The following is a 26,392-nucleotide window of genomic DNA, read 5'->3' on the forward strand; positions in this document are numbered from 1 at the left end:
AACGTATTGATATATAATTTCTATTTTACATATTATATAACTATTATTATATGTTTGTTTCTTATATTTTTAATATGTTTTAGCACTTTATATATATATATATACATATATATATTTTAATGTTTTAGTACTTTATAGTTTATATTTCATTCTATTTTTAAATTTATGTTTTTCAATATAATTATATATTTTTAAGTATAAATACACTTAATATATTATATAATAAATTTAATTAAAAAAGAAAAACCTAGAGCCCCCTGGCCCAACGTCTTTTAGAACCTTGAGTTTCAATCCAACTTGCACCCCTAATTCTAGGGCACGATATTGGAGAGTTCCTCCAATTCGGGCTCGCATCTCTTCCAATCAGCTTGGAAAACCAAAAAATAAAAAAAATATTAAGAAACCTTGTGTAACATCCCACATCAACCAACAGAGAGGGGGTGATATACCTTATATGTAGATGCCAACCTCCATATAGCACGAGGCATTTTGGGAACTCATTGACTTCGGATTCCATCAGAACTCTGAGGTTAAGCGAGTTCGGGCAAGAGCGATCCGAGGATGGGTGACCCACTAGGAAGTTCTCGTCTAAGTTCCCAGAGACAAAACCATGAGGGCGTGACCAGAGCCCAAAGTGAATAATATCGTGCTACGGCGGAGCCGAACTGGGATGTGACACTTTGGTGTTGAAATTTTCCAATTTTTTTTCAAAGGTATGTAGTATGGAGTGATACGAGAAATGAATGGTTAAGATTAAAAATAAAATATTTAAATAGTTGTGAAAATTAAATGTAACGGCTAAATTAACACATATAGCATGAATGCTACATAAGGTTGAAACAAAACCGAACATTTTAGAGAGAATGCTTTGAAGTTCTATAAAGTCTTTTGAGTGTAGACAGAGTATATGTTGTTTCCCCCTCCCTCCAATTTGGTCGTCATTATTCCTCAGTATCACAGAGATTTGGTCGTCCTTATTCCTTAGTATCACAGAGGATATAATTGCAAATGCATGGGCACCACATCGGCTGTATGGGAGAGGTATTTCAATGAAGGGGCATATAAAAACAGAAGCCAAACATAAGAAAAAGCATACCTATCTCGGCCTTTTGGCTAAGATTATTAGTTATGTGGATTAATGATTTAAATAAGAAATTCAAATATCAACCGTCACATCATGCGATTTACAAATTACGGTGTATATATATGGGAGGCAGATTTGTGCTAAGTCTCCAATTATATGGGAGAGGTGACACCAAATTTGAATCTGTCAATCTGAATTTTAGTGTTTTTTGTGTTAAATTGTTGATATCAGTAATACGTGGATGAAGCTTGAAGATACTCCAATTCATACCTTTACTACCAACATGAAATAAAGGAGATTCTTTGTGAATTTCACAAATTACAAAACCTATCATGGTAAGGTAATTATCCCTAGCTCGTTGAAAATAAATAAACCAAAAAAGTTAGCGTTGATTACAACACCTCTCATTTTGTCATGGTATTAGGAGCCATGCTATTTACACGAGCCTATTTACACGAGCGATACGTACTGTGCGAATAACATGACTCTAATACCACAACAAAATTAGAGCAACCAAACCATACAAGTTATACATCAGTAGAGAAGTCATATTTATAAACTAGCATGCAACAACTCGTATTGTATGATGTGGGAGAAATCAACTGCTTGTCACCAGAGCCATATGCGACACAAATTAGAAAGAGTACTTAAACACACAGGCCCTGTTTGGCAGATCGGATAAAGGATCAGATAGGATTAGTTATACGGACCCGGGTGTTTGGCGTTCACTCGTACTAAATAAGCACCGGATTAATTTAACCGGTCGGATAGGATAATACGGTATACACCCGCTTAATAAAACCAACCAAAACGTCCGGATTATTTAGTCGGGGAAGAAGAATATGGGAGAGAAAGAGAGGGAGTTTGGGGGGTGTGGCGGAGAGAGCTGGGGAACAATTATTTGGGATTCTTCTATCGTTGGGGAAGAAGAAGGGAGAGAGAGGGAGGGTGTTTGGGGGGTGCGGAGAGACCTAGGAACAAAAAAATGATTTCATTTTTAAATTTTTTTTTTTTTAAAGTTTGATGCCTCCGATTTAGTATAATATCAAATACAGTATAAATAATACGGTCACTAGTCCGATACTGCACCAAACACCCGACTAATTTAGTCAGTACTATCCGGTGGCTATTTATCCTATCCGACAGAAATAGTCAGTACAGTCCGAGCTACCAAACGAGGCCACACAGTTCAATCAGAGAGAGACAGAGAGACTGCGGAGTCATGAGGAGGCAATTTGCCAAACGAGGCCTTAAAAGCACCAGTGAGGAGGCAATTTCGTCTTAAGGATATAGAACCGAGTTCCTGACTCCGTCATTTGTAAAGTTCTTACTCGAATTTTCTATTCTAATTTATTTAAATATTTATTTCAATTAAAATATATTTTCAAAATTATTGTAAATATAACAACTATCACTAATTTTACCAACACGTGACATATTCCAGGTTAAAATATACTCCCAATTGTATCAAACTTGTGCTGACAACTCCCTTTGATTTGAATATAACAACAAAGACATACTGCATAGAGGTTTTGTATTCCACATTGGCTGGTGGCAGAAGTACGCTAGTGAAGTGGCATATAAAAACAGAAGCCAAACTTGAGATTGAACCATACCTTTTTCAGCCTTTTGGCTAAGATCAAGTGTAGCATTTGTTTGTATTAGTTTAATTTTGATACGTAAACCAATGGTTCATATGATATTAAATTAATTTTTTGTAGGGTAAGATTATTATAATAGCTTGCTATTAGGCTTATTGAGTGTTGCCCAAGTGTTGCACCATAGCATGGGCTCGGCGTACCCCACCAAATATGGTTTAAACTTTTAAAGCTAAATAATGCTTGATTACCTATGAATTAGTAGAAATCTTACTTAATTTGTATTACGAAGCTATGTGTTGTTATTATAGTTGTTAATATTATGAATCATTTTGTAAAGATTATTTCTGTAAAAAATAAATTAAAAATAAAATTGTTTAGGTAAATATGATCAATTTTCAACTCTAAATCCAATCAACCTTGCAAGATTAAAATGGTGAATCCTCTCAATTGTTTCAACTTCCGTTACGAACTCCTTTGAACACAAAACTAAAGCCTCCACTGACTAGTTATTCCATGAAATTTTCTGTGAAAACCTCGTGACGAGAATTCTAATAACTCACTCAATATTGTGTTCGCCATCCTCCACTAGTTCCTTGGCAACCAAAGGATATGAAACCAGTAAATGAAGGACGGGAAAACCAAAACCACCGGATTCTATTGCAGTGACTGATACGAATACAAATTTTGAAGATAAGGATTCTTCGTTGTATTGGACTCAAGCTTATGTATATTAAACATCGTGATTTATTCAAAGAATTCCAATATGTACGCATGCTATGACTATTTCTGAATCTTGTGCTACAATAAAATGAAAGGAAAAGTTAAAAGCATTCATAAATCAGACGAAGAACACTTACCCGTATAAAAGTGATGAATCTACTAGCATCGCGTACAATGATCTCTCGGTTTTTTATTAGAGATATGTACTTAACAGCAACATGACAATCAATGCAAACACGCAAATTCTTCATCACCCTTCTTTGGTACACCATCAGGAATGTTCATTAAGGCGAAAGCAATCGCCAACTTCTCACTATGGTGTGCCGAGTTATATTCTTTCTCCTCATTATCCATATCATGCAAAACAGAGCCGGCTCCTTCTTTAGCTTTCTCTCTCTCATAGCTTTTCTCACCTCAGAAAGATCATGCCACCTTAGAGCTGAAGCATGGATGTTCGAGAGTAGCACATAGGACGCTGAGTCCTGTGGATCCTGCCTAGTAACTTATTCAGCAATCCTTCTTGCCATGTCTGCGTTCTTGTGGGTTTTACATGTGCAGATAACAAAGTTTTCCATATGATAGCATCTGCTTTAACAGGCAATGATCGTATCATTGCCTCGGCTTCCTCCAAACAGCCAGACCGGCCAAGCAGGTCAACCACACATGTATAGTGTTCTAATTTAGGATGCAGTTTCTACCATAGAATCCAAAAACTCAAGTCCTTTCCGCAATGACTGCACGCATAAAGCAAACTCAAGAAAGTAACATCATTTGCCCCCAGTTCTTCCTGCTCCATCTCCTCAAACAGCTTAATGGCTTCCTCTCCTCGGCCATGAAACCCATAGGCAGAAATCATAGAACTCCACGTTACAGTATCTCCACCTCCAGTTTCCGTGAAAGCTTTCAATCATTTTAAAAATACTTCCAAACAAGTTTGTGAGCTGTTTAATATAAGGTAGCTTGAATTAAAAGGGCTTAAGACAAGAAGTTTTTAATGAAAAACACTTTATGATTTTTATTAATAATATTGACAATAACAAGTGAGCGGTGATAATAGTTTGAGCGTGATGGTGACAGTATCATAATTAAGTCAAACTTTGGTAGTACCGGCAACTTTTTTTTCATAACTGAAAATTTATGAAGAAACTGTTGTTGGTGCAACCAAACTCAACTTAATTACAATACTACCACTGCCTCTTGTCCTTATCACGAAAGAAAGTTCATTAGGTGTTTATACACAAAAGAAAAGTTTGTGAGACTATTTTATTAACATAATAGCTGTTTCTGTTTCTATTAGTTCTTTTTATTTTTCTCAACCGTTATAACACGTAGAATAGCAATATCATCGAACCATTATCGCATATATCTGACCGTGATGTACATGTACGAGCTCTAAATTTATGTATAAAGTGTCCTGCATACCAGGTCTCTTTGTTTTCAATTCAGTTCACAAATTCCAAAATTAGAGTTCTTCTTTTTTTTTTTGGTAAAAATATAAATTTGTTAGATTAGAGTTGACGGAGTTTGAACCCACACCATGATGCAATGACAACACTCCTCTTTACCACTGTAGAAGATGGAGTTTAAATATCAGGCTGGAACCAACGATGTAGAAAACAAAAAGACCAATAAAAGACTGCAGAGTGTGGAGGAATTTCATGCCCATGTATATTTGGTCATCACGTTACACTACTTTACAAGTAATACAAAAAATTACAGATTTTATACACCTTTACCAACCATAGATGTTTAGCTTAGTGTCGATGACGGTATGAGTTACACTATCTAAACAGCTACAGGCGATGGAACTGCAGCAGGGACCCGGTTTTCAACTGGGATTTCAGTGAATTCGGATAGGAGTGCCCGGAATTCATCCCCGGTCATTGTTTCCTTTTCAAGAAGGACCTCCACGATCTTGTCAATGGCTTCGCGGTTGTTTCTTATGTGGGTCAACGCAATCTCATATGCTTCATCTGATAATCTCTTAATAGCTGTATCAATGTCTTCAGCAAGCTTTTCTGACATTGAGTTCCTTGCCATCATTCTCATAATGACGTCACCGCTCTGAGACGCGTCCATCAATGACCATGGTCCAATATCAGACATTCCGAAGGTGGTGACCATCTGCAACAATGCCAATTAAGTTTCTCGGTATGATAGAACTAATAGTGTCATCCGACATTTTCAATTTCTATAAGAAGATAACAAATATGTTCAATTACCTGTTTGGCCAAACCAGTGATCTGCTGCAAATCACCAGCTGCACCTGTTGTCACCTCAGGCTCGCCAAAGATCACTTCCTCTGCGGCTCTACCACCAAGCCCACCAACAATTCTTGCAAACAGTTGCTGCTTGGAGATCAAGGTAGGATCATCTGCAGGAATAAACCATGTTAGACCCCGAGCCTGACCACGAGGGACTAATGTCACCTTTTGAACAGCATCATGCCCTGGAGTCAATGTCCTGTATTGAGGAGAATACAAAACATTATTTTGGGTCATTTAAGTTTCTTATTCTACAGTTTGAGTTACTTGAGCTTCATAAGAACAACCCAATACAAGACTAAAATATCACTTACCCACAGATGGCATGCCCAACTTCATGATATGCCACCAAACTTTTACTCTTTCCATCTGTCATTACTGTTCCTTCCATTCCAGCCACTATTCTATCAATCGAATCATCAATCTCTTTAGATGAAATTGCTGACTTCCCACGTCGACCAGCCAATATAGCTGCTTCATTAAGGAGGTTTGCGAGATCAGCCCCACTGAAGCCAGGTGTCCTCATGGCCACAACATCAAGAGAAACACTTCCATCAAACTTCTTATTGCTAGCATGAACCTTTAAGATCTCTGTTCTTCCTCGAATGTCTGGGACATCAACAGACACCTGCCTGTCAAACCGGCCAGGCCTCAGTAAGGCAGAGTCAAGAATATCTGCCCTGTTAGTCGCTGCAACCACGATGATACCAGTGTTGCCCTCAAAACCATCCATTTCTGTCAAAAGCTGATTAAGGGTTTGTTCCCTTTCATCGTTCCCTCCACCAATTCCAGTTCCTCTTTGCCGTCCAACAGCGTCAATTTCATCAACAAATACAATGCAAGGTGCATTCTCCTTGGCCTTCTTAAAAAGATCACGAACTCGGGAAGCACCAACACCAACAAACATTTCAACAAACTCAGAACCTGAGATGGAGAAAAATGGAACACCAGCTTCACCAGCAATTGCCTTTGCTAGCAGAGTCTTTCCGGTTCCCGGAGGGCCAACAAGAAGAACCCCTTTAGGAATTCGAGCCCCAACAGCTGTGAACCTCTCAGGCTTCTTTAAGAACTCGACCACCTCCACGAAATCTTGCTTGGCTTCATCTACCCCAGCAACATCATCGAATGTCACTCCGGTGTTTGGTTCCATTTGGAACTTGGCTTTAGATTGACCAAATTGTAGAGGAAATCCAGGCCCACCTGGACCACCCATGCCCCCGGATGAACGCCTTGAGAGTAGGAACAAGCCCCCAATTAAAATTAGTGGGAAAGCAAGATTTCCAATCAGGTTAAATAAAAGAGAGCCCGAGTCTTCTTGAGCATTATGTGCTGCAAAGTCGATGTTCTTTTCCCTGAACTTCTGGAGGAGCTCTTGGCTTAGCCCCGGAAGTTGAACACGAACCCGCTGCAATCGATTCCCTAACTCAGGAGAAACAGCCTCAACAATTGCAATGGTTCCATTCTCAAACAAATCAACTTTAGTCACCCTGCCCTTGTCCAGATACTCCAAGAACCTGGAATAAGACATCCTTGAAGAAGAGACACCTTGATCATCGGCGGCCAAAGCATTCCCCGCTCCAAGTAAAGCTGGTGCTCCTATTCCCACATTCCCAAGCAACAACTTGAGAAAGCCTCTTCTTCCCTCGTTTTTCCTTTGGTCTAGCGACGCCTTTGTGAGAACTGTTTTTGTCACTTTACCCAACGATGGAAGAGCTGAAGGGTGCAAGAGATGCCTGCCACAAAAGTCCTTGCTCAAATTTGGCCTGGTACCGTGGGTAGATAACCCATTCCCCACAAGGCATGCTGATGATGCTGCCATCTGTAAGTACGATAAAAAAGGCACCTGTAAGTTTATATGCCAAATCACAGATTACTGGAAACGAATTTGAGTAGTTCAACAACCTATGCAGGAACAAAAAAGAAAATATGAGGTCAGCTTAATATTTGATTGCATCTCAGTCCCGAAAAGTAGCTAAAACAAAGAATTAATTTTCAACAGGAGCTAAGGGATTGTTTGGTATTTAACTTGAAAACAATTTATAGTTTTCAAAAACGATGAATCTAGCTAAAATAGTCAGTACTCTTAAGTTTAAACAAAAAATGGATTCAAGGACACCGAACAGGCCCTAAATTTATCAAATTCCATTCAACCCAAAACAAAAGCAATAGCATACAGCATATGTGAACCAGGTAAAAGCCAAAAATAAAAAATAAATTAAATTAAAACTGGTTCAATAAATTCACAACAAAAAATGCAAACAAAAACATAGCTATCTTCAAGAAACAAGCATACAATTGATATTTACAGATCAAAAAATCAAATTCAGGAAAAGTACATCAAACCCATGCCTAGTTTGATTTGTTTTCCAAGTACAAGTATGAAACCATAGATACAGAAATACACGAACCGCAAGTGGTTGTTAGAGTTTTCCTCCTCAACCCACTCCGTCCGGGGTTCAAACCCTCCCCTCCCTCAGGATAGTTTAATGTAGAATATCGATAGTAATCCAAGAAATATACAGAACCAATAAGCAATACTGATATGCACTCGAGTGTAACTGAAAGCAAAGATTAATGGACGACCAGCAGCAGCACAAGAGGAGAAGCGCGTACCTTGAAAAACGGAGGGATTTCGTGAGGGAAAGAACGGGGATTCTAGGGTAGGGGCGAGCTACATAAATAGCTCCAATGAATCGGGGAAGCCAAATGGGATTTTTCCAAGGAGTGGATGTGGTTTTAGAGCACCCTACGTGGCTTATCGTTGCTGGGCAGGAGGAGAAATTTTTTATGCTAATAGGAACATGTTTTTACTTATTTTTGGAATTATTAACCTTTTAACGTACGTATCTTATCATTTTTATAGTAAGATGGTGTATCATTTTGTGTGCTTATCGTATTAAAAAATCTCTAAGGTATAAGGACTTGGAAGTCGTTTTAAGTTTTTTTTTCTTGTCAAACGATAAATTTTATTACATTAATCATCAGCAAAGTTTGAATCTACGTCATCATGCAAAGATTCGATGTTTTTCACTACTTGCTTTAAATTGTTTTTTTTTTTTTTTGGTCATATTTTCTAGGCTGGGGATCTGAAAAGAGCACGTCACTTGACTGTACACAAAATGGAAGAAGGGGCACGTCACTCACTTCGATTAGCTGTGGAGTGTGGACTGGACACAAGCACAATCAAACATTCAAACCTTTCACCATCATTTTCTCGCTCGCCGACAATCTTTGTTGTTGTGGTGGTATACGCGATCATGTACTTAATTGTATGAGATTTCAATTTAAAAGTAACTCTCATTAACGATGAAAACAATATATTTACGATGAGTTTGATATTTAATTGTGATTAGTAAATTACTGACAGTCTACATTTTTATGGTTCCAAGTAATTAGTATTATTCTTTGTTTTCTTTTACAGAGTGTATAAGATAAAAGAAAATAAAAATAAAAATCGAAGGATGAGAATTGAAATAATATGTTTTAATGTGAGCATTCTATCATTGTCTAGCTAACTTTTCCTTTGCAAGCTTTTGTACCAGTACAAGTTTACAACATAAAAGCTAAAAATGATCAGCTATTTAATAATATTTTATTTTTGTCACTTAGTAACTATGGTGTAATATTTTTCTTCATTTATAAATAAGAGGTTCGATTCTCGTCAAATGTGAATTGAAACTACATTATTGCTAGCCATTGTGAGGTTTTGCCTACTCCTTTCATTGTAGATAATACCGTTTGTAAAAATAAAATATTAAAAAAAAACTATTTTAGTTTTTAATTTTTGCTAAAAAAACTTATTTTTAGCTAAGCTTTTAATCTCTCTTTGCTTTCTGTAGCTCAATGGTCGACATTTTACTCCTTAAAACTCAAACTTTGCTACACTTTGCTCCTTGGAACTCTATTTTGATCTTATTTTGCCCATTGGAACTCAAAAGTCGTAATTTTACACTATAAAATCCCCTCCAACATAGCATATCCTAGGACTTGCTTCTCTTTAGGGATGTTTTGAACCTAGTTCTCATTAACTCAGAAATGGAGGACATGAAGGCTTCATCAACATTTTTTACAATACAAGCCCAACAAAGCCTATTGATGAAAAAGACCCCAACAATTTCATATTTGTTGTAAACTTTCCTAGTTTAAGTGTGATTGTGTAAATCCTAGATTAGATTTGATTCTAGTTATTCTTTCCTATATAGACTTGTATTCCTTGGGGAGGAATAAATTCTTCTCCCTCTTATATAAATAAAGACACTACGTAGGAGAGAATAACACACACATTCCCCTACAATTCTACAAACACATCTTTCTCTACAACCTCTCCTTGCCACAGACCATGTTCCCTTAGTAAGATAAAATAGGTTATAACACGTTATCAATGCGCTCCTACCGTTGCGCTTAGGAATCTGACGTGGAAGTTTTCTGCATCAAACCACTTCATCCATATCATCATGCAATCAGGTTCTTCCAAAACAACGGTTTTTATCTCGATATTTTTGTAGCCCTGATAGCATGAACATTCACCATAATGCATGACCCAATTTTACATTTTTCAAATTTTAGATTCTACATAAATTGTGTATGCATTATATTCATAATTGTTGAATTATGTGAATTTGATATTGCCATGAATCGCATCAAATAACTGCTCATGCATTAAATTATATAAATATACATTGAATCAATTTGAAATTGAAAAAAAATATGAAGGATTTTGTTTAGGGTTTCGTCGAAACGCTCCCATGTCGATGAGCCACCCCCGTTACCTTCCTAAGCCAAGAACCCAACCTTGGAGCCATGACTCTAGGCCCAAAACCTAGACTTGACGCCTAGAAGGCGTTGCCCACCGTGAAACCATCGAGTAGCATGGCCTGCAGCCATGCCCATCCACTTCACCTACCCTCCGATGACCTGAAAGTCATCCCCAATGAGTTCTTGTTTGAAAACGATTTTTTTTTCTTTGAAATTCAAATAAAAAATTCTAGGGTTTCACTACGTTGAGAATTCTTCACTCTTTGTTCAAATTTATGAGTTGCTATTGCACCCACAACCTTTGCCGTGATTTTTGCACCACGACATGACCGCCTGAAACGGTGGCACCGGTCCTCTTCTTCGGCGATTTCACCCAGCTTGCTTTAGGGTGTCTGGGTCGTAGCAAAACCAAGCCCACTTGGGCTTGGCCTATCCCTCGGCAATGCTCCATCCCTTTAGGCTTGAACAAACTCCTCGGCCCGCATCATAGAGCTCAGCTGGCCTTCTGTTGGATCCGGCCCTGCAACACCAGCCCATGCTTAGTGTTCCCGTATCCCCACTATAGTGGAACCCCACCTTACTTGCGCTCCCGATATTCCCTGCAACCCCATAGCACAGGATCCTTGCCCATGCATGGGCTTTTCCCTTTTTGGATCTACCCCACACTTTTGGGCCTGCTACTCGAGCCCATTTCCTTTCCTTTTTGCCTTGGACTTGCAACCTACCCAAGCCCATTCTAGCCCAGTTCCTGGGCCTAAACCTCAAGGCAGAAAATTGTTCAGCCCACTCGTGGGCTTTGGCATATTATTTTGGGCCCTGGGTTTAATTGCCTAATTATTTTAGGCTCAATGGGTTTTATATTTTTTTTGACCCACACTTCAATTTGGCTGAAGTCCAAATAATTAATTCAATTATAATTATAGACCTGAAGTTCTATTTGCATATTTTCTTGTTGCATATTTCTGTATATATATATATTTGCGTTTGTTTGCAGGAGCATATGAACCTGAAGTTCATAATTATTTCGAAACCTGAAGTTTCTATAAACATGCCTTGTTTGAAAACTTGAAGTTTTCCTTAAAAACATCAGCCATGAAAACTCGAAGCTTATTTATGCGAATTTTAACTTATGCATGTCTATTAAAACCTGAATGTTGTACTCCTATGTGAATGGGTTGATATTTTTTCTCCATTTCACTAACCACATCTTGTCCATCTATTTTGTGATAGAAACATGTCGAATTTGAACAAACTCGAATTCACCGCTTTAGAGGTCTCTGCAAGGAACTACCTTAAGTGGGTCCAAGATGTGAAGCTCCACCTCACTGCAAAGAATTTGCGTCTCACCATTAAAGATGAGATGGACAACCTGGTTGCCGAAGCTGAGAAAGCCACTACCATGATCTTTATTTGAAGACATATTTGCAAACCGAGTACCTTACTGAGGAGGATCCATGAGCATTATGGGTCACTTTGGTTGATCGCTTTGATCACCAAAAGGACATCTTCTAGCCTGAAACAAGACATGATTGACTGCATTTGCGCTTCCAAGACTTTAAGTTTGTGAATGAATATATAATTATGAAGTTTGTCGAATCTGATCACTTCTCAAGTTTTGTAACGAAACTTTGATGGAAAAGGATCTCTTGGAAAAGACCTATTTGACCTTCTCTGCTACTAATAAAACACACATAAGAGGTTAACAGATCTAAGGTAATGTGGAGTGAATTTTGAGTTTTACACAGACGACTTTCAAGTTTCAGAGGGCAAAATTGGGATCAAATTCGAGTTCTAGGGGCAAAGTGAAGCAAATTTTGAGTTTCAAGGAGTAAAGTTATGACTTTTGAGTTATAGGGAGTAAAGTAAGATTAAAATTGAGTTCTAGAAGGTGTAGCTAAAATAAGCCACAATTTAATCATGCGTACAAAAAGAAGCCCGAATTTAGAATGATTCAAGAGATAAGAGCTATGTGTTTGCTCTTTCATTCTCCTTATTGATATTGCAAGAGGTACCAAGCTCGTAACCCGCCTCCTATCTTGGTACAAAGAAAAGCGTGTGTATATATGTATACATAGATATTTTTAGTGTTTACTGAGATATAGAAAACCTACAGACTGGGCAATGACCATTGCTTTTCACCCAAGGCACAATGCATTCTTCATGAAACATATGCTTACAAGGAGTGAGCATAACCTCTTGTTTGGGCTCAAAGTCTTCCAAGCAAATGGCACACCTCTTGCTATTTTCATCAGTCTCCATTTCCTTCTCATTCATAACTGTGTCTCTGTAATACAAGTTCACCCTCTGCGATATTCTCCGAAAAGGATTGTATATCTCTTTCTTCAGCTTCTGCAATGCCATCTTTTGCTCGTTACGGGTCAATCTGGAGTCTGCTTCAAGTCTAGGGGGGGGCCGCATTCCATTGTCTGCCGATCATCTGTCTAGGGTCTGCCTGTCTTGCCATTTCATGGACCAGAACATGAATTCGGGAACTTGGTGCTACTGCTGAACTGTAAATTTTTCAGCAGTAGAAGGCGATTAATTGCAAATCATCAAGAGAGGGATAACAAATAAAATGCAAGAGTAATGGCTGTGCTCGAATGAGGCACATTAGCGGTTAGATCATATATGAACTGATGCTAAACCAAATACATATGCGTATAAATCATTTGATTGATATGTGAATCAATGACATGAAAAAATGAAAAGAAAAAGCTGCATGTGAAGTGTGGTCTTGACTGCGATTACCCTGCTAAGCCTGGAGGTCTTGCAAGTGCTAGCGTTCCCTCAAATGGTCGCCTTGAATCCGACGCACCCGTTCTGGTAACCTGATTATGCAACGAAAATAGTTTATGTCATAACCCATACATGGTTTGATAAAGAAAAAGGGAAAGAAACCGTACTTACTTGAGTGTCTTGAAAATTATCATGCAGGGGAGCAACAGGGTTCCCAAAAGCCCATTCACCATCATCGTCCTCAAAAATCCCGAAGAAGAAGTCAAGCGGCTCATGGTAGGTTACACGAGGATGAGGAAGAGGAAGAGGAGGAGAATAGGCATTGTTGGTACTGCTCATGATGTCTTATGTTCTATCTCCGGAGTTTGAACTTCCTATGCAATATTGTTGATAGGTTTTGGGGTTTTAAGAGTTTTTATTCCTTCCTCTTCTTCAAGGTTTACATACATATATCCTTGTCAATTAAGATTGTCATCTTTTGTGTTGTAGATGCTTTTTTCTGCTGCGATGTGCAAGAAAAGCTACCGTAGACTCGACAAAAAGAGCAACGTAGGAATCGATTCCAATCTGTCTCAGATTCTATCTTTTCCTGTTTCCGCGATGTGATTGAGATAACAACGCACTCTGCGGCAGAGGTTTCCCAGCATCGGCCACACACATTCACACAACCGAACAATCAATCACTCATTCTTACAAGTCAATCAACGGTTTACAGATGCTCGTGCGCCTTGGATTTTGTCCACTGTAGTGCACTCGCCAGTTCTCAAAGTTTATTCCTCTGAGTCTCAGCTTTCAGTTGCCACCTTTTGGTCCCACTAGCTAACTCAAGGCTTCTCATTTCTAAACATTCTTACCTTTCTTTCACGGAGGATGTTGTATGATTCAGTATGAGTCATGCATATGAAAAATTACGTGTAAGACGAAGGTAATGATCAGGTATGTTAAGAAACATATCGGCTTTCCTTTCTTCTTTTATGGCTAGTAGAAAAAGAACTTAAGGTCCACATTGTTATAACAATCCTCGAATTCGAAGGGCTTGAATTTCATTTTTTAACTAAAAAGTTGCTTCAGGTCGTCATTTTCTTCTAAACCTGTGGTCCACCGGATGTCAGACTCCCAAACCAACCTGCAGCGAGTAAAGAAATAGCATAAAACAGGAAGAACTATGAAGCTCAAAGCAAGGTAAGCAATCGGAGATGTAGAAGATACCTCGTGACCAAAGTTCTGCTTGCTGACAACAACTGTTGATAAAATGCATAGATGTTACTTGCTCATAGTTGAAGACAAGCAGAAGTTCCAAAAAATTGAACCCACAGACATGAAAGCTACACGAGCTTGAAGAGGAACCACCCTGTATAGAAAGCTATTCCGGTCAAATTTTTACACAAAGCTACCACTTAATTTGGTATTTAAAAGTGAATTATATGCCAGAGTACGATGTTATAGGAAAAGAATTTTTCCATTACCCACTGCAAAAAATCTTTCATTATCTTTGTAGAAAATAAGTAGTTTATAAACGATTTCCAACACTATCTATGATGGCACTAATGGAGGCACAGCCAAATTTCCCTTGCCAAAGGTGACGGAAAAAGAGGAAATAAATCGCAGAAAAGAAAATGGTGTACCAGAAATTCAATACAGTGACAGGTATCCAGAACCTAAACCCTGCACAAATTAATATAACGAAAATTGAAAATATGAGTTTATGAAATCTGAGCTGCAAAGTGAATGCAAATAACAATCAAAAGAAGTTTACCATAAAGTAAAGTGGGAAGAGCATCTCTTTGGTACTTCCCTGGAAGCTGTGACACTTTCCCTAGCCATAAATTGTTCCATGCAAAAACAACAGCAATCACACATGGACCAACCACAATTTGATTTAACAAAACCTGTAAGTAGAAAAAAGCTATGAGATACCTTCCAAATTAGGTGAGATACCTTCCAAACTAGGCTGACTTTCATTTTTTGTTTCCTCAAAATTTATTTTGGGGTTTTTCAGAGTTCCTTACAGTCATAATACCTCAAGATTGATGTAAAAGAGGTCGAACCTTCAGCAGTAGGTTCTCGACAGTTTTTGCAGGCAAAGAATGATCAAGATACTGGTACCAGGCATAAGAACCAGGGCCATACAAAAGAAACCCATAGGAAGTCATCCGCAGTGCACGAAGCCAATCATGGTCTGAGAGGAGAGCACGTTTTACATCCTAACAAAGAGAATTTGGTCACTAAACTCAAAGGAACACAAGTACTAATGTACCAAAGCATCCTTACAAGACATTAACTATAAAGATTAGACAAGACGAGACCAATTGACGGTGCTACAAAGAGTCATCAAGCTTGGCGGATGGACCACACAAATCAACTAGGAGGCACACCATGATCTTCATAGCATTATCCATTATAAATGAATTTTCTAGCATTTGACTCCGCACCACAGAGATGTTTGGTCACATACTTGAAAAATAACCCAAAAAAAATTAAGTGAATGCTTGGATAATTGGTTTACATAAATCCTTCCTGGTTGAGACCACACATAAGAATGATGTTGCCGTAAACTGACAAGATAACTTTTCCACTTATTCATCGATGAGGGGTATCCTTCGAAGACAGAACCCAGTCAAGATGATACAGGTCAACTCCTCCTTGCACCAAAGATCTTACCATTTCCAAAAGAGACTTGATTCTTTTCCATTTCCATGCAAGAGTTCTCCCGAAAAATGGACAGCTTCCTTTTCTTAAGAACCCATACAAGATTTGTCACCGCAAAAAGGATTAAGGTAATATGTTTCGAACCTAGAATTGTGTTCACTAGCGGAGCCAAAAATCTACAAGAAATTCAAGATCTACAGCCCAAAGTGTTGATCCATCATTTCACCTGCTACAAACTTGAATCCACAATCTTCGGCTAAGCAATAGCTTAGCGGGTAACAACCTATAAGCTGGGACATTGTAGTCTAACAGGGCCATCCAACCATATGAGGCACTTGTTCTTTCTAGTCAGTTTAACACAACGAGATCCAAGAGTTTCCTTCATTTAACACAACACATACAACCAAGGAGCACCAGTTTAGCATTCGCGCCAACTTTGGTACAGTTATAAGAAACAACATTCCAGCAAATTAATAAGTAGCTGCTGCACTCAGAAATACATAACCAACTCTCAGTTACAAACCTCGATATCCACGCGTTTATAAGCTAAAATGCAATTGGCACGTACAATATGGCCAGTTTCATAACCCTGCTGTGCAAAAATGGGATACGCATTTCAAGGGGGTGCCTGGGTATGTATCATGAGCGATACGGAAATGGATCGAGTAATTTACACAGCCAGAGACCGAAAAGTTGGTCCTTTTTCACTCCAAACCCCAACTATAAATAATTCCAAGCCTCAAACTTTATAAACCCTCAAAATATTCTGAGCAACCAAACATTTTCCTTACCCCACATTTTCTCAGCAACCAAACACATTATAAAATTCCAAGATTTATCTTTATCCTACATGTTCTCAGGAACCAAGCAGCTAAATAAAGCCAAGAAAGAGACGTTAAATTAGACAAACCTGTTGGTTTTCCGCCTCTGCTTTTCTCCAGCGCTGTGTGAGCTGAGAAATTGTATCTCCCGTCAGAGCCAGTGAGCCAGCCGTGGCGGCTTGCTTTAAGGGGAACCAGTGACGGGCTCTTCCGGTTGCGTCCACAGAATTGGAATTGGAGGAGGACTGGGATTTGGAATCGAATGGGCGTTTGCTTGGCTGCTTGGGTTTTCTGGGGGATGAGGAGTTCCAACCCCAGAGGCCGCCATAGCCGCCACCGCCAAGAGCATTCATATTCTCAAAGCAAAGCAAACGCAATGTGAGTAACGGTGTGCGTGCCGCGTTATTGTTACTGACAGCGGAGACGGGTCTGGTTGGCCCGGGTAGAGCTCCAGTTAACCCGAATTAGATTAGTGGTATTGATTCTCTTGGTAGTTTTAAGTTTATCCTGATTTTATTTTGCAGTTCACTTTTATTTATTTATTTAATTTAACGGCTAAAAATAGTTAAAAAAATGATGTGGGAATCACCTCACTTCTACAATGAAAATCTTTTTAGAAGATTCTTATTAGTGCTTCATCAAAATCAGAGGATTATTTAGTCATTCAAAACCGACATTAGTGAAGAATATGTTCAACATTAGAGAGTGCACATTGCCTAACAATAAACGGATTATTATTTCGGGGATTAATTATTTCCAATGATAATGCTATAATACGTTATGTCACATTTTAGTGGAATGATCGCCTTCTAGACTTGTAGTTGGCGATGCTCTGTCCATGCCTCACCGCGGATCCCCCAACTTTTAGCACCTGGTTCATGAAGCTGATCAAGGACCCTTCACGCGGCGGACAAATAGTCCAGAAAACACTTGGCAGATTGTGGTACTGAAAGCAGGAGACAAGGCGTTTACGCCACAAATTACACCGGCTTCAACTGCAAAGCAATCTCATCGGCCTAATGAGGAGCCCGGAAATAGTAGAACGAGTGACACTTCAAAAAATTCTGATAAATCCAAAAAGGGTGTGTTTGTGCCATACTTGATCAATCCCGAAACTATTAAGCAGCGGTCAACTTTATACCTTCAAGGGCTCATTGAGAGGTTCACGAAGCACAAGTGTTTTCCTCCAACCAAAAGGCTAATCATAGAACGACACATGTCAATGTCAGAATAAAACTCCATGAGTCACATCGATTGCGGACGAAAGCCAAAAACTCTCCACAAATATAAAAGAAGATCATTTTCCTACAATTAATCCCTAATCTCATTACTGTATTTAAACTTGGCATTAGAATCCACTAATGATGATTATGTTTTAATCCATGTATGGTGTAACCTCTTCACTATTAATGAGAACTCCTCAACCCCGTGAACGTAACACTAAACCCTTAACCTATGTATTGTGTAATCTCTTCACTATTAATAAGAACTCCTCAACCCCGTGGACGGTGAACAATGCGCATCTTGTGTTTGCTTACCTACCTCTATCTCTTTATATATTATCATCACTAAATGACCGAAACAACCGAACGAAGGTCATAAAATTGACATTTCACGTTGTTCCAAAGTCTTATTGATTTTGTGCATCAAGTGCATCCAACAATGGAATGAAAAGGACCATGTCGCAAGTTTTAAGGAAAAGGTGAAAACCGAACAAAAGAACCAAGATGAAGTTCCAAATTTCCAATGACGAAGAAGTAAACTTTATCTTGCAATCTTTGTAACGTGCACTGCCATAGTGAGATTATCAAGGGATCTCACCTCAAACGGTACGAAGCACCAGAATATGGTGCAAATCTTGTGATGTAAGATGCACTACAATCTTTGAAAGGAAAAAGAAAAAAAAAGGGGGTGGGGGTGTGAAAAGAGAAACAAATGTGGAAGAAAGCAAATATATTGAAGAACTTGACATTGATTTTATTGCAATGTTCAGACGAGTTCCAGAAAGGGGCATTTGTAATGAAGAAAACTAAGCCTTCTGAGAAGTTGGCATTGCGAGATTAACCGCACTGCTGCCGGGTAGATTCTTCCATTGCTGAGTAACTGTTTTGATCTGTGTGAAAAAGTTAACACCAGCTTTGCCTGTAATTCAGAGCAAACAAACTCTTACAATTGACCAAATCCAGGTAATTGATTGTATTCAACCAGCTTTTGAACAATTAACTATTGAAACGAGAGAAAATATTGCTATTATCATAACAACTTTGCGTAAGAGGTGATAAATATTTTACCGTAGAAATTCAGATCTCCAGCAAAAGACGCCTTGTTGCCAGTAAAAGAGAAAAAGGGCAAGGGAACTGGAATAGGAACATTGATTCCAACCTATTTCATGCGCAAAGTTAGAAATTGATACAAAGCGGGTAAAACAAGTTAGAAATTGATATTAAACGTATCAATGTAGCCATCACAGTTTAACTGAATATAGCTCGAAGTTAAAATGGTAAAACATTGCCAACCAGAGCCAAACTAACAAATCTGCTGTTATATACTACCGTCAACTAATCTCCATAGTTCATATTACTTTTCTTGCTAACTCAGCTGCAACAGATGCTTAGGAACTTGACTTACCTGTCCAGCCTCAATCTCAGTCTGAAATTTCCTTGCGGCTACCCCAGACGTAGTAAATATAGAAGCTCCATTGCCATATCTGCTCAAAATAATTCACTCACATGAACAACATATTTTTCCTCTCCACTAAAGCTAATTAAGGCAACAAGAAAATCAATGAGTACTTGTTTCTGTTAACAATGCTTATTGCCTCGTCTAAGCTGTCCGCCTGACATTAAGAAGAAATCAAATTTGTTAACACCCATACCAGGCAATGAGAAAGTTGAATCGCAGAGAAACACGAATGGATTCAATAAACATACCTCCATGCAAAGAAGAACAGGACCAAAAATCTCTTCCTGCACAAAACAAGGTCGAAAAACAATCAAGTCCATCCCAGCATAAAATTAAGTAACTTTTTTCCTTTAGAAACTCCATCGAATTTGAGTAAAAAAATAAAAGGTGCTGTTATTGGCACTCCAAAACATCATTGTGCATTCCAAAGTTTCTATGTTTAGAAAGAAAAATACACTTATCAAGAGTGCACAATGAGTTTTTGGAGTGCCAATAAAAAGCACCCCAAAAAAGTGACAGGGACCATATCTGAAACCATTAAGTTCTCCAAATTATGTGGATGTCATAGCTACAGACAATACCTTGTAGCACTCCATGTCAGCTGTAACATTTGATATGATTGTAGGACCAATGAAATTGCCAAGCTCATATCCCGGGACCTGTTTTGTCACCCATAAATGAGTAGATAACTGACCAGTGATTATCTTTGAAAAAAATCGAGTCATTTAAGCATACTTGTTACCTAACAGAACACATGCCGACACTTGCAATAAAATGTCAGAGGCATCTAATGCAGCAAGTAAGCATTAAGTCAGAAAGCATAAAAAAATACCGCTATACTTCTGCCATCAAGCAATAGCTTGGCACCACTTTCAACACCAGATTGGATTAATTTACATATCCGTTCCTTTGCCTGTGAATGAACCCGGTAAACAATTGTTATCAGTCAGTCAAGAGCAAAGAGGATGTTATCTGTCAAGGAGTTGCCACTTTAACAACAAATATGCTACTTGGTTACTACTCATTCAAGTATATGACGGATAATATATAAAAATTAGGCTTCAATAACATTACTATTTGGTAATCTGATTGGTGGCAGGACAAAAAAAAAAAAAAAAAAAAAAACCTTTAATTTGCTTACCTGTCTGCTAATTACTGGACCAAGGTCAGCATCAGGTTCTGTTCCAGCATTTACTTTCAGACCTTTGGCAGCCTCCACAAGTTTGTTCTCCCTGAAAAAGTTAAATAGCTAAAATTTAATGACAGTAATCAAATTAAAACCTAGGTTACGTGGAAATAACAAGACATCTGGGATACCAAGAGAGAAATGTGACAAGGTTTTAGGTGATGTGTACACTAACAAAATGGACACAGACAAGAAATCAATTTTTACAAAAATCGTTTCTTGGTTTTTTTCTTTTTTCTTTTTTTTTTTTTTCTTTTTTTTCCAGAGGAGTCTTCTAGAAAGCAGAATTAAGGGTGTGCATTGTTTTTCATCCTTCTCAAGCCCCAGGGAACATATTGGAGAAGCCTTCTAGCAAATAGAACATTGTCTCTTAGCGGTAAGTGGAGATGGATTCGCTAGAACATTGTGATAGCAGTAAGTGGAGATGGATTCAAAAGGTCAGGCCACTGAAGGTCAACCTTCCTTTGGTAACACTGAAGGTAAGTTTCAAGCTTTCAGCCTTCAATCAAAAAAGGATACACTAATGATGAACTAAAAGGCTAAACCTTATGAAATTTAAAAATAATAGTAATAATAATACCATGACTTTGAATCTCCAACAAAGACAACTGTGCTGAGTGCCATGCATCTTTGTCCTGCAGCACCAAAGCCCGCAGCAACTAAAGCATTCAAAGTAGCTTCAGCACTAGCATCAGGCATGATAATGGCATGGTTCTTTGCCCCCATATTGGTCTGGAGAAATAGTCAAATCAGGAAACAATAAATTTCACCCTCAACTGTTTCAAGGGCATGAAAGCTACCATTTGGCTCAAAAGCACCAACTGTTATATATGAAGCGGACTTACTTGAACACGTTTCCCTTTAGCTGCAGCTCTTGAATATATGTGCATGCCAGCCTTTTGATGTAAACATAGGAACATTGTGTAAGGATACAGCTAGGGTCAACTGATACGACATGAACAAAAAAATTGCAAAAGGTAGAAATCTAATTTTTTGTTATTCAAAGGGAGAATTTGGTAAAACCATGTTCTTTTGTTCCAGAACTACATCGGTCCTCTTAAATGGCTATATCGGTCCTCTTAAATGGCTACATCAGCAACTATACTGCTAAACAGACATGCAAACTTATAAATTTGAACAACAGTTCACAACCAATGCAAAAGCATAATATTAAACCTGGATAATTTTAAGTTGCAAAATTTTGGAACCAACTAAAGGTGCCTGAACAGAAACCAACAAACTTATCCCTACAAGAAACAGTTCAAACTTGTCTAACCACAAAACATCCAGATGCATAAAGAAACTCAAAATAAAAAACTTCATACTTCAAAACTCTAACCATCTGATTAAAAAATTCACTTCTACGAACAAACTATAATATTATATTTATTCTCAGTGACGTGATATGCAGGCAAGCACATACATGAAAACAACAATAATTAACTACATAATCTGACAAAAAATTAATGCTCAGGCATTTTCTTTTGTTTATAAGATTAAATATAAACTCAAACCACAAAGCAATCCATAATGTTAAAACTACAAGGCTATTAGGGTTGTCGAGACTGCAAGCTACAATCTGAAAACTATAAAAGTAAAAGAAATTGGAAGGTGGTTGTGATCATTATGAGTAAACTTACAGTATTAGAACCCACAAATGATACAGCTCTGATATCATCATCATCACAAATTGCATTAACAATATCCTGCCACAAAGTAACATACATTTAGGAAAATCAAATCCTCTAAAGGTAGCAAACTTCTAATATCACTTCGTCCAATTAAAAAAGTTGTATTTCAAGCAGTCATAAACACAACTGTACAACACATGGAATATAGCATTGTTGAGATTTATAGGTGCAAAACTCTTAGCTTCTCTTTCTCACACTTAGATGCAACCAAACTACAAAGTCCCCTTCTATTGAGGGATCCCTCAAACAACCTTTACTAGAGGGACACCCTGTGGGACACGTTCCAAATAAAATTCAATGATCCTAACCGCCTATTCATAAATTCATGGTTTAAAGATCATCCTTGCAAAAGAATAAACCTATTGGACATCATGAAGACATCCAATTGTACCGAAGAAAGACATAAAAACTACTTCTAGTGTCAATGCGCAAAATCTGTGAGACTTTGGAAATCATTAAAACACTAAATTGACAACCATTTACTTGAGTGGTTAATTGCAAGGATGATCTTTGAAGGAGGCCTAAAAACTAGATTGTTAGGATTGTTGAAACCAATGTGAGTAGGCCCTACAAATGTATCCCAAAAAATAAGTTTATCTGGGGGATCCCTAACCTGAAGCTCATTACTGAACTACATTTATATTTCTAAGGTCAGCAGCAATCAATGTCTGGGGCCTTCAAATGATTTACACAATAATTAAATAAATAAATCTACAGAGCCAAACAATGAAAACATGTTTTCTTTTTATGGATCTCTTTATTTTGCTTCTTACCAATGACCCATGAGATGGCAAATATATCTAAAATGCATTGATCAAAGATTTTCCACATCTTCTAAGTGAATATCAATTAAAGATCCTACGTGAATCCTAGCAAGTATTTGGCCATCTAGTTAGGCAGAACTTAAGACAATAACAGTAGTGCTTGTAAAAGTAGTCTGAGCCATACATTGGTTCCATGAACAATATTTAAGACACCATCAGGCAAACCAGCCTCCATTGCTAACTCTGCCAGAATTACAGAAGCCCCTGCACATATTAAAATATAGCAACTCACTTTCAAAGTTTAAGCATGAAGATTAAATTGTATCCTTGCCGGCATGTACAGACCCAGCCAATGTACATAGGTCATTACGGAAAATAATAGCATGTTAGACAATCAAGATGGTATCTAAGGATATGACCAGTGATTTCATTAAATCCTTCCATTTGATAGATTCTAGCAAGTAATAGTAACTAATATGTTAATCAGAAAGCATCACAAAAATTAATCATTTAGGCTTGTGTTGTTTTTAGTTTTAGTTCACTTTTTGTGCTTGATATAGGGTTAAAGCATATGGGGAAGGGAACTGTTATTAGCACTCCAAAAATCTCATTCTACACTTCTCACAAGTGTATTTTTCTTTCTAATTATAGAAAGTTAGGAGTGCCAAATGAGATTTTTGGAGTGCTAATGACAATTCCCTATGGGGAAAAGGAAGGATGAAGAAGGGTGGTGGGAGAGAGAGAGCAAGAAACAAAGAAGAATGAATGAAAAAAAAATTCTTTTAAGTGAAACAACTTTAAACAGTTTCTGGTTTTTGGTTTAGTTTTCATTTTGTGCGTGTTTCCTTATACATCTCTCCCACCATCCTGTCCCTCATTTCTCCCTCTAGCCTCTACGAACAAAATAATGAAAACTAAACTAAAAAAGGGTTATCAAACAGGTCCTTAGGAATATCATTCTTCCAAGTTTCCTAGCAATCAAAATTCTTGTTTCATGAATAAATTCAACAACTTGAAATCAAAAGAATACCTTTCGTGGCAAAACTTATTATGATATATAAGCAAACATGTTACTAAAAAAATACTCCTCATTCGGATCATTGCCCCTGCTGGGAATCATTCATGCCAAACGGGACTTCTTCACATAATATAATGTCCTTCCTTTGACGTAGGTTAAAGGGCTGATCCTGTGACTGGGCCTAGGCAGTTCTCCAGAAGGGTATTGTCAAGACCTCTCGAGACGAGAATAGACGAAGGGAAAGGAAGGAAAGATTGTTGATAAAAAATTACACAAACATTAGGCCGCAAATTAACTTTTTGTAATGTTCTTACTCATATAATTTTATAAAACAAAAGCTTGAGGGGGCTAATGTTCCACGAGTAGATATACGAGGTCAAAGTAAATGATAATCACCTGGATCTTTTTCTGATGGCTTTAAGATAAAGGTATTCCCACATGTAACTGCAACTGGGAACATCTGCAGTAGCATAAAAGGACTAGAGCATAAAAAAGATTTGCTAAAATGACATAGTGTTTGTTTACTTGTGAGAAGACACTCTCAAGAACAAGATAAAAGGATGCATATCAGATGCGTTTTGGCAGTAATGGCAAGCCTAAGCACTTAGATGACTGAATGCATACAATGCCCAATAAAGTTTTGAACAAGAAACCTAAAACATAGAAGGGAAAAGGAATAACATTTTTGATACATCAACCCTGAAGGTAAATCATTCATATGAAAAAGAATAGAAAAAAGTAGTGAGCATTTCAATCATATAACAGGGAAAGCATAGAAGGCTCACTCACCCATAAGGGAATCATTGCGGGAAAGTTGAAGGGACAAATACCGGCACAGACACCAAGTGGCTCTCTAACACTGTATGTGTCAATTCCATTTGATACATTAGAAACATACTCCCCCATTTGGAGAGTTGCTGTACCACAAGCATGCTCCACCACCTCTGAATAAGAAAAAATAAATTCTCAGAGCTTCATTGTCACCCACTGAAATCCAATAATCGCAGAAACAGTTCGACGACACAATACAGACACTAACCTAGCCCACGGAACACATCTCCATGTGCATCCTTCAATGTCTTCCCCTGTTCGGTAGTAATATTCAAAGCAAGCTTATCCTGAAACATGAATAAAGAAGTTTTCATAGCTCAATCAACTGTACTTTTACTAAGAAGAGGAGGACTCCAAACCCAGCACACTTACAATGTCTCTCCGTATAAGCTCTTGGAGCTTGAACATGACACGTTGACGGGCCGTAACAGGTGTATTACGCCATGATTGGAAAGCCTTCTTTGCCGCAGACACTGCAGCTTTAAACTCTTCAGTTGTGGTTAAAGGAACTTGTGAGACAATTTCTTGAGTTGCCTACGAAATAATTTTGAATACAAGACAAACACAATGAGTTCTATAAAGGACCAAGTGAAACAAAAAAAAAAAAAAAAAAAAAAACCAAGAAATTGCTGGATACATGTCATGCACTTACAGGGTTTATAACGTCGATGGACGCAGATGATTGTGATTTCGCAAAAGCACCACCAATTAGATTGGGAACGCTCTGATACAACAAAACGGATTAAAATGAGATTAATATATTGTCTCGGATCAATTGTAAAATCTGAAATCTACTCCAATAAAATGGGTAAATATTTGAATCAGCAAGGTTAAACAGATTATAGGAACCAAGTGTACTGAGTAACCACAAATAAATACATAGACGTGGAACATCATTTTTTACCGAGAAAGAAAGCGCTAAATTTTCCGAGGAAACAAACAGGAGATAAGGCAGGGTAGGTAAGATTGATTACCGGAGGATTAGGCTGCTTGGAAAACGGATCGGCGGCTGTGGAGAAGTGAGAGCTTCGGAAAGCAAAGATGGAAGCCCTCCGAAGACCCTCCAAATTTCTCACTGCAAACAACAATTAAATTCAGAAAATGTTTCGGATCGATGGATCAAAATCAAAATCTTATTGGATTGAATTGAATTCGTTTGCGTACCATTGGGAATTGAAAGCTGCAACATGTTTTGCTTGTGTGTTTGGATGAATTGTGAAGGAAATGTAGCTGACTTGAGAAGTGCCAGTGCCTGCCCCACTCGGGAGTATAATGAGACCAAAGATGCGTATCGATCTCTGCATATGTTTATCCGAATGTCCATTTTCGAGTGGAACCCACTGACCCACTGCACCCACCCGTTGGATCCATTTGTCTTTTGGACATATTTAGCAAATTTGACTATAATACGCATATTTACACATACCTATGAATTTTTTAATATATTTTATTTTTAGTTTGCATTTTAAAGAGATTATTAGGAAGAAATTTAATTCATATTGTAAATATAAAGGCATTCAAATCAACATGCCATTAAATCTTCTTATTTTTAATATATTTTATTTTTAGTTTACATTAAGTTCTGTATTA

At 37.9% G+C, this 26,392-nt stretch overlaps 4 protein-coding genes and 1 non-coding gene across 7 annotated transcripts; 1 reads left to right on the forward strand and 4 right to left on the reverse strand.

The window, feature by feature from the left end:
- The first annotated feature begins 2,696 nt into the window (after positions 1-2,696).
- Positions 2,697-2,890, forward strand: LOC125473653. The gene has a single exon (XR_007255475.1). It is a non-coding gene; the product is annotated as a U2 spliceosomal RNA (small nuclear RNA).
- A 2,159-nt stretch (positions 2,891-5,049) lies between these two features.
- Positions 5,050-8,440, reverse strand: LOC103955130 (ATP-dependent zinc metalloprotease FTSH 2, chloroplastic). 3 transcript variants are annotated; one of them, XM_009367001.3, is made up of 4 exons: positions 8,283-8,440; positions 5,984-7,488; positions 5,628-5,868; positions 5,050-5,529 (listed from the first exon to the last, which is right to left on the reverse strand). In XM_009367001.3, the coding sequence occupies exons 2-4, from the start codon at positions 7,486-7,488 to the stop codon at positions 5,191-5,193; spliced, it is 2,085 nt and encodes a 694-aa protein (XP_009365276.2). In that variant the 5' UTR covers positions 8,283-8,440; the 3' UTR covers positions 5,050-5,190. The 3 variants fall into 3 exon arrangements, with proteins under 3 accessions (XP_009365276.2, XP_048432703.1, XP_048432704.1); XM_048576746.1 differs by having other exon boundaries at positions 5,984-7,571; positions 8,283-8,432; XM_048576747.1 differs by having other exon boundaries at positions 5,984-7,512; positions 8,283-8,301.
- A 4,192-nt stretch (positions 8,441-12,632) lies between these two features.
- On the reverse strand, positions 12,633-13,964 carry LOC125467993. The gene is made up of 3 exons (XM_048576787.1): positions 13,332-13,964; positions 13,173-13,252; positions 12,633-12,934 (listed from the first exon to the last, which is right to left on the reverse strand). The coding sequence occupies exons 1-3, from the start codon at positions 13,497-13,499 to the stop codon at positions 12,826-12,828; spliced, it is 357 nt and encodes a 118-aa protein (XP_048432744.1). The 5' UTR covers positions 13,500-13,964; the 3' UTR covers positions 12,633-12,825.
- Positions 13,965-14,101: 137 nt separating this feature from the next.
- On the reverse strand, positions 14,102-17,042 carry LOC103955129 (protein Mpv17). Its single transcript, XM_048576786.1, has 6 exons — positions 16,720-17,042; positions 15,209-15,364; positions 14,917-15,049; positions 14,786-14,825; positions 14,370-14,511; positions 14,102-14,286 (listed from the first exon to the last, which is right to left on the reverse strand). The coding sequence occupies exons 1-5, from the start codon at positions 16,981-16,983 to the stop codon at positions 14,424-14,426; spliced, it is 681 nt and encodes a 226-aa protein (XP_048432743.1). The 5' UTR covers positions 16,984-17,042; the 3' UTR covers positions 14,102-14,286; positions 14,370-14,423.
- Positions 17,043-18,568: 1,526 nt separating this feature from the next.
- On the reverse strand, positions 18,569-26,153 carry LOC103955126 (methylmalonate-semialdehyde dehydrogenase [acylating], mitochondrial). The gene is made up of 19 exons (XM_009366998.3): positions 25,967-26,153; positions 25,777-25,877; positions 25,455-25,526; positions 25,175-25,336; positions 25,011-25,089; positions 24,761-24,915; positions 24,368-24,431; positions 23,138-23,217; positions 22,139-22,204; positions 21,344-21,394; positions 21,079-21,230; positions 20,454-20,544; positions 20,145-20,225; positions 19,894-19,971; positions 19,561-19,596; positions 19,423-19,466; positions 19,259-19,337; positions 18,922-19,012; positions 18,569-18,772 (listed from the first exon to the last, which is right to left on the reverse strand). Exons 1-19 carry the CDS (start codon positions 26,124-26,126, stop codon positions 18,660-18,662), a joined length of 1,755 nt encoding a protein of 584 aa, XP_009365273.2. The 5' UTR covers positions 26,127-26,153; the 3' UTR covers positions 18,569-18,659.
- Positions 26,154-26,392: the final 239 nt, after the last annotated feature.

The sequence above is a fragment of a genome, unplaced genomic scaffold (genome assembly GCF_019419815.1).
Source record: "Pyrus x bretschneideri cultivar Hongxiangsu unplaced genomic scaffold, Pyrus_bretschneideri_v1 Contig90, whole genome shotgun sequence".
In the NCBI taxonomy this organism is placed as follows: domain Eukaryota; kingdom Viridiplantae; phylum Streptophyta; class Magnoliopsida; order Rosales; family Rosaceae; genus Pyrus; species Pyrus x bretschneideri.